The following is a 6,036-nucleotide window of genomic DNA, read 5'->3' as shown; positions in this document are numbered from 1 at the left end:
GCTGCGTATATACGAATGTGAATCGCATCATTGGCTGGACTTTGGGATAAGGTGGCATCGTTCTGATCACACACGGGAGCAGCCAGTCACTGACTCACACTGCAGAACATGATTGTTAAAGTTTAATTTTAATTTCAGTGCAGGTTAGATTTTTGGTGCGCAACGCAGATTTCCTGTGCAGAGACGTGCCAGCAGTGCGCAATTGCACACGCGCGCAGCTTAGGGGGAACATTGTCGGTGACACGTTGTCCTCCAGCGATTCTAGATTTTCTGTTTTCACAGCTGTAAACGTCAGAATCGGGAGTTTGGATGATGAGACTTCAGGCGGCGTCAGCAAAGACTCCATGATGATGTTGTTAACATTTATTGACAGTTAATTTACTTTTAAGATGATCCGTCGGTGCCACTGTGAGCCGTCGGAGGTGCATAATGATGAGATGACCTCAAACAGATCTGAAGGCACAAAGCTGCCTCTCAAATCTCCCATCATGCAAAGCGGTGCTGAGCCCCACCAAAATGTTCAAGCTTCATGTTCATCTGTGAAGATGTCAGCAGTGTTTACAGAGGGCGCTGCAGCAAGTGTCGCCCCCTGCTGGGCATTAAAAGAATGCAACTGCGTGCACAACCTGTAGTGTCTGCACCAAAGCACTGAGGTCTTTATTCATCTGTCAGAATGACGCTGAAGTGGTGTTCTGATATATTTAAAGCTTATTTATCGGATCGGGCTGAGATTATCTGCGCAGAAACACTCTGACGACACTTCATCATGTTTAGGGTGAAAAAGTGGACGTTTCAGTGGCAGAGCCGTCGTTACGCCGCGAACAACATCAGCAGAGAAAACCAACAATCAAACTCACAGCCCACCATCACAATATTTTAATAACATTAAAGCCCAAAACCCAGAAATCTAACACGCCTCCCCTCTGTAGCCCCGCCCCTTTAACGGGTTCTGAGTGAAACCAGCTGCACACGTGACATAAGATGTGCTGTGGCTGAGATGGTCACCACATTTTTCTTTGGTGAAACTAACTCAGTGAGTTTAGACAAACAGGCAGCAGGCGGCGCTTTCTTATTTCATAAATGCAAAAACTAAGATGCCCGCACTCGTGATCCCTCATGGTGAAGGTTTAAAGACTTCCTGTGTCCACCTCACGCAGGAGCTCCGCCCTCCTGAGTGAATTAGAAAGTAAGGTGAGACACTGTAACAATCAGTGTTTTTAAAGATTTTATGCATGAAGAAGCGTGTAGGATGGAGATCAGCGGCGCCTTTATGACCGCAGAGCTGTCTGCAGATAAACCTTTGACCCTCTTTAGGAAAACACTTTCTGTTATCAGCTTTAGACTAAGATAAGGTCTCTGCAGGGAGCGCCGCTGAAGGAATTACAAAGCAAGACTATGTGACAAGATTTCAGATTCACCTTTTGTAAAGTGAATCACTAAAAGCGCTCGTGGATCCTCGGAGCGTTCCCGCTGCTCGTCCTCATAAAACGCATTGGCCTCTGGAGGTGTGTCAGTCTAAGATCATCGTCCAGAGTGATTTTAAGACCTGTGTTGATTTTGAGATCATGTGATCATCATGTGCCGTCAGACATCGGCCGCCTTTTTGCCCTTTAGTAAAAATAAAGACATATTTTTGCTAACACATCCTCTTCCTCCTTGCAGCTCCTCTACCTCGGCCGGGAGTACCCCAAAGGTGGTGACTACTTCCGCGACCGTCTGAGAGCGGCGTTTGCCAGGAACAAGGCGGTGGAGGACCCCGAGCAAATAAAGGCCCTGATTGCTCGTGGCGAGTACGTGGCCCGGGAGCTGGAGGCGCTTTACTACCTGAGGAAGTACAGAGCGATGAAGAAGCGCTACTACGAGGACTAAACGGCGACCGAACGGTGACGACACGAACAGCTTTGAGGTTTACGGTTCCAATCCTGAGGTCACATGACCACCGAGTGAAGCCTTTAAATTAAAGTATTCAAAACAAAAACAAGCGTGAGTCCTCCTTCCTTCCTTCCTTCCTTCCTTCCTTCCTGTTTGTTCCCATAGGAAACAGTAGAAGCAAGGTCAGAGGTCAGAGGTCGGGGGGGCAATGGCGTCTTTGTCGGCCAGGTTGACTCTGCAGATGGGACAGGTGGGGTTATCCTGGGGGGGAGGAGACAGAGTCAGGTGGCGTTCCGAGTTTATGTCATCTCCGTATAACCAAGCACGGCGTTACCTTCAGCCACTGGTCGATACAGTGAACGTGGTAGTCATGGAAACAGGGCAGAATCCTCAGCTTCTCGCCGTCGCTGTAGTCGCAGACACAGATCTGACACCTGCCGGCCAATCAGCACAGAGACGTGTTAGCGTGCAGGTTTGGGGTTTGTTTGTTTTCAGCGTTACAAATGGCGAGTTCTGAGACTCACTGCGTGTTCCCGCCGCTGCCGCCGCATCCCTGGAACACCTTGGTGGGAAACCTCTGGATGTCCGTCGCGCTCAGCTGATTGGTCCTCACGGCGCCCTGACGCTCCTCGAGCTCCAGCAGAGACTGAAAGACGAGCAAAGGCGTCAACACTCTGACATCTGGGCCCTGATTGGTCCACGTTGAATACCTGCAGCGTCTAACTGTAAGAGCTTAACTGTAACACGAAGGAGGAACGTAAAGAAGAGATCACAAACCAAGTCTGAGATGAAACATTAAAGAAGAAGAAGAAGAAGAAAGATCCAAATTCAAAACAACTTTTTGGAAAAAAGCTCCAAAGACAAATTCTGACAGGATTTTTGTCCCTGAGTGAACAAAGTCTGCAGAATGATCGAGACTCCTCCCCCTCCTCGAAACTCCTCCCCCTCCCCCTCCTCCAGACTCCTCACCTCGTAGTCGTTTCCTTCAGCGTCATCAGATGTGGCGTCCCTACTCCTGCCGTGACCAATCACAACTGTGGAACGATCAGCAGAAGCAGACCGATTAAAGCTCTACAACAGTGTCATGCTGTCGTTTGATTGGTCAGGTTTCTACGCTGTCGTTTGATTGGTCAGGTTTCTACGCTGTCGTTTGATTGGTCAGTCAGGTTTGAGCAGCTTGTGTTTGTTCAGTTTTTATAGAGAGAGAAAAAATCTTTACTTTAACAGGAGCGAGTAGAAAAACTACAAATACCCCAAAGACCTGATTGGACTGAAGTACTGCATGTATTTATACCACATCTCTGTAGCACTTGGTTTCTGGTGCTTACCTTCTCCGGGAGCCACCTGAATCATCCAGCGGCGCTCTGTGGGACGACCCTGCAGAGAGAAGGTCACGGCTCGGTCAGCGAATCAAAGCAAAACGTCGCTCGCTTCCTGAACGCAGCACCACTTTTGATAATATTAAACCACGATCAGACTGTGATTGGCTGCCTCACCCTGTGGAGGCGATGAAGAAGACGCTGGTGGAGGTGGTGATAATGGAGGTGGTGACGGTGTCTGTTGTGCTCCACTCGGTCCAGCCGAGCCTGGAGGAACAAACAGAAACGTGAACACCTGTCCGCTCTGCCTCAGGTGAGGCGTTTGGTGCAAGTCTGCCTCCACCTGCAGGTGTTGGTGCAGCGCCTCGTGATCCTCCACCTGCTGTAAACCAGTGGCCCCCTCCTCTTCGTCGCTGACGGCGAGCTGCTCCACCACCGCGGCTGCAGAACAAAGCATCAGAAGAACGTTGAAGGTTCAGCAGGAGGCTGGAACCACCACCAGCCAATCATGTTTCAATAATAACGACGTTCCCCATCGTTCTCAAGGTCCGCCCCCCAACACTGACACGTACCGAGCACCGAGTCGTCCTCCGCCTGCAGCCTTCGGGCCAGAGCCTCGTCTTCCTCCACCTGCTGTGAAGGAACCGCATCCTCTTCCTCTTCCTCCTCCTCCTCCTCCTCGCTGCTGGAGATCTGCTCCTCCACAGCTGCAGGAGAAACCACTCGTCACAGACTCCATCATCATATAGTAATAATAATAGTTCGGACTGTGGGAGAACACCCTGCTGACCACCACACCACCGTGCCACAACATCACAGTAGTGATGAAGATGATGATGAATGAAGGATATAGATTTAAAAAGGCAAAACATTTAAAAAAATAAATACAAAATAAAACAAAATCATTCTTCCACAGTGGGAATCCCGCCCTGTATGCAAAGCGTGGAAGTGGGGACAGTGACGTTTGCTCATCGAGCAGCTGCGAGTGAACGGCGAACAGAGATTACCGAGCAGCGCCTGAGAGCAGCGCCCGTTTCACTCACTGACTCACCACAGCCTAACGCAACGCTGACGTACCGATGTCTGAGCCGGCCTCCACCTGCAGCTCCTCGTCATCCTCCGCCTGCTGGAAACAAATGGCGTCCTCCTCGCTGATGGCGAGCTGCTCCACTGCAGCTGCAGAAGAAACGAAGGATCAGACAAGCGTCCACTGAGGGTGCAGCTGCTGAGGCAACAGCCCCCGTGCTGCGTTCAAAGACACCACGCTGACAAAGTGTGACAGCAGGAGTGACATGCATGTTAACTGTTCTAATAATAACTATTGTGGAGGGTGGGCGTGTTCCTGCAGCCGTTTGAGTCATCAGCAACATGTATGAATGTTGGAAATTGGAAATTTTGGAGAAGCTGAAAGATAAAAGTTACTCTTCTCTCAGCATCGGGAACTTTAACGTTCCCGATGCTGAGAGAAGAGTAACTCCAGGATCGGTTCCGCTTGTTTGTGTCGCCAACAACCGTCAGAGACGCTGAAACTAAAGCAGCAGTGAAAGAAGGGTTCCAATATTCATATGTGCGTGTGTGTAACGCCGACACGTACCCATGTCCGAGTCGTCCTCCACCTGCAGCCGTCGGGCCAGCGCCTCGTCTTCCCTCAGCTGCTGCGAACGAGCTGCAGCCTCCTCCTCCTCGCTGATGGAGATCTGCTCCACCACAGCTGCAGGAGAAACCACTCGTCACAGAACCCATCCAGGCCAAAGAAGCTAGACCCAGAGACGCGTGCACCATCGAGTGATATTTAAATGCAAAAAACTAAAAATAAAGAACCAATTAAAAATTATCTTTAATAAAATGCAAATCGACTCGTGACCACAGCCAATCACAGTCATTCCCTACAGGACAGCATGGACAGGGCCGTGTGAAGGAGGGGGGCTGAGGGGGCTGCAGTCTCCCCACTGCAAAAGGCAGACAAGCAGCGCCCCTGTGTGAGCTTCTCTGATTTATTCTTACTGCTGATTGGTTCCTGAAGGCGAGCCTTCAGAGAAGACGGAGCATGGTCGCCCGTCACCTCCGTCAGTTGTTTGTTTTTTTAAGTACAGGCTGAATTGGGAGGTACCGGCGGTCCTGTTTTTTGTTTTGTTCCTAGTCTAGATTATCAGGACCAGTTTAGGGGTGGAGCCTAGTTGGTCATGGTCGTCCTCCATCTGTTTTAGCCGGAGTGCTTGTCTCATCAGGAGCACGTCGCCAAATACAAAAAATGAACAAAGGCGTGAAAAGTCTTAGTTCGGTGTTTCATTTGACACGTGTGGCAGGAAGTTGTAATATATAAGTATAACTGCTCACGCCGAGCATCACAGTCACATGACGTTCATAGCAGTTACAGAAGTTATTTAGCATTAGCATTTTCTTTGGTTCACTTACAAAAGCAGCAGACCGACAGCAGGTCTGCCCCCCCCGATAAGACCGACACATACCGATGTCCGAGTCGTCCTCTGCCTGCAGCCGGCGGGCCAGCAGCTTATCTTCCTCCATCTGCTGTAAACGAACCGCAGCCTGCTGCTCCTCAGTGATGGAGATCTGCTCCACCCCAGCTGCAGGAGAAGAGATGGAAAGATTTAAGAGTTCATCAGTTATTGAGTCAGAGTTTAAAACCGTGAAATATTCAAAGGGTAACTCGATGGGACTGAATGATCTCCTCATACCGACGTCATGCCCGTCTAAGCTGGCAAATTCTATAGAATTACATAAAGTCCCCACCCCCACGACCAGAGACGGGCAGTAACGCGTTACAAGAAACGCGATACTGTAACCCGATTACTTTTTTCAAGTAACGAGTAAAGTAAGGGATTAC

General features: G+C 49.8%; 2 protein-coding genes across 3 annotated transcripts in view; one reads left to right on the top strand and one right to left on the bottom strand.

Moving 5' to 3' along the window:
- Positions 1-1,972, top strand: part of lyrm5b (LYR motif containing 5b) — a 4,673-nt gene extending 2,701 nt beyond the window's left edge. For both annotated transcript variants that reach the window (XM_005745116.1, XM_005745117.2), the window contains exon 3: positions 1,663-1,972. In XM_005745116.1, the coding sequence (XP_005745173.1) occupies positions 1,663-1,869 (207 nt within the window). In that variant the 3' untranslated portion in view covers positions 1,870-1,972. The remainder of the gene's footprint in view (positions 1-1,662) is intronic.
- Positions 1,973-2,012: 40 nt separating this feature from the next.
- On the bottom strand, positions 2,013-5,885 carry LOC102199117 (E3 ubiquitin ligase BIG BROTHER-related-like). The gene is made up of 12 exons (XM_005745163.2): positions 5,870-5,885; positions 5,660-5,776; positions 4,786-4,902; positions 4,269-4,367; positions 3,764-3,898; positions 3,535-3,632; positions 3,369-3,458; positions 3,201-3,249; positions 2,842-2,906; positions 2,397-2,518; positions 2,207-2,306; positions 2,013-2,133 (listed from the first exon to the last, which is right to left on the bottom strand). The coding sequence occupies exons 1-12, from the start codon at positions 5,883-5,885 to the stop codon at positions 2,056-2,058; spliced, it is 1,086 nt and encodes a 361-aa protein (XP_005745220.1). The 3' UTR covers positions 2,013-2,055.
- Positions 5,886-6,036: the final 151 nt, after the last annotated feature.

This window comes from Pundamilia nyererei, unplaced genomic scaffold (assembly GCF_000239375.1).
Source record: "Pundamilia nyererei isolate P.nyererei 1_Seehausen unplaced genomic scaffold, PunNye1.0 scaffold00154, whole genome shotgun sequence".
Classification (NCBI taxonomy): Eukaryota; Metazoa; Chordata; class Actinopteri; order Cichliformes; family Cichlidae; genus Pundamilia; species Pundamilia nyererei.
Note: the sequence above shows the minus strand (reverse complement) of the source record. Positions and strands in the feature narration are given on the sequence as shown.

Excerpts from the sequence above, each read along its gene's own strand:
- LOC102199117 (XM_005745163.2), bottom strand. Across the intron at positions 3,899-4,268 it reads GGAGGCCGGCTCAGACATCG|CTGTGGAGGAGCAGATCTCC; the intron begins GTACGTCAGCGT and ends TTTCTCCTGCAG. Across the intron at positions 2,134-2,206 it reads GTATCGACCAGTGGCTGAAG|GATAACCCCACCTGTCCCAT; the intron begins GTAACGCCGTGC and ends CCTCCCCCCCAG.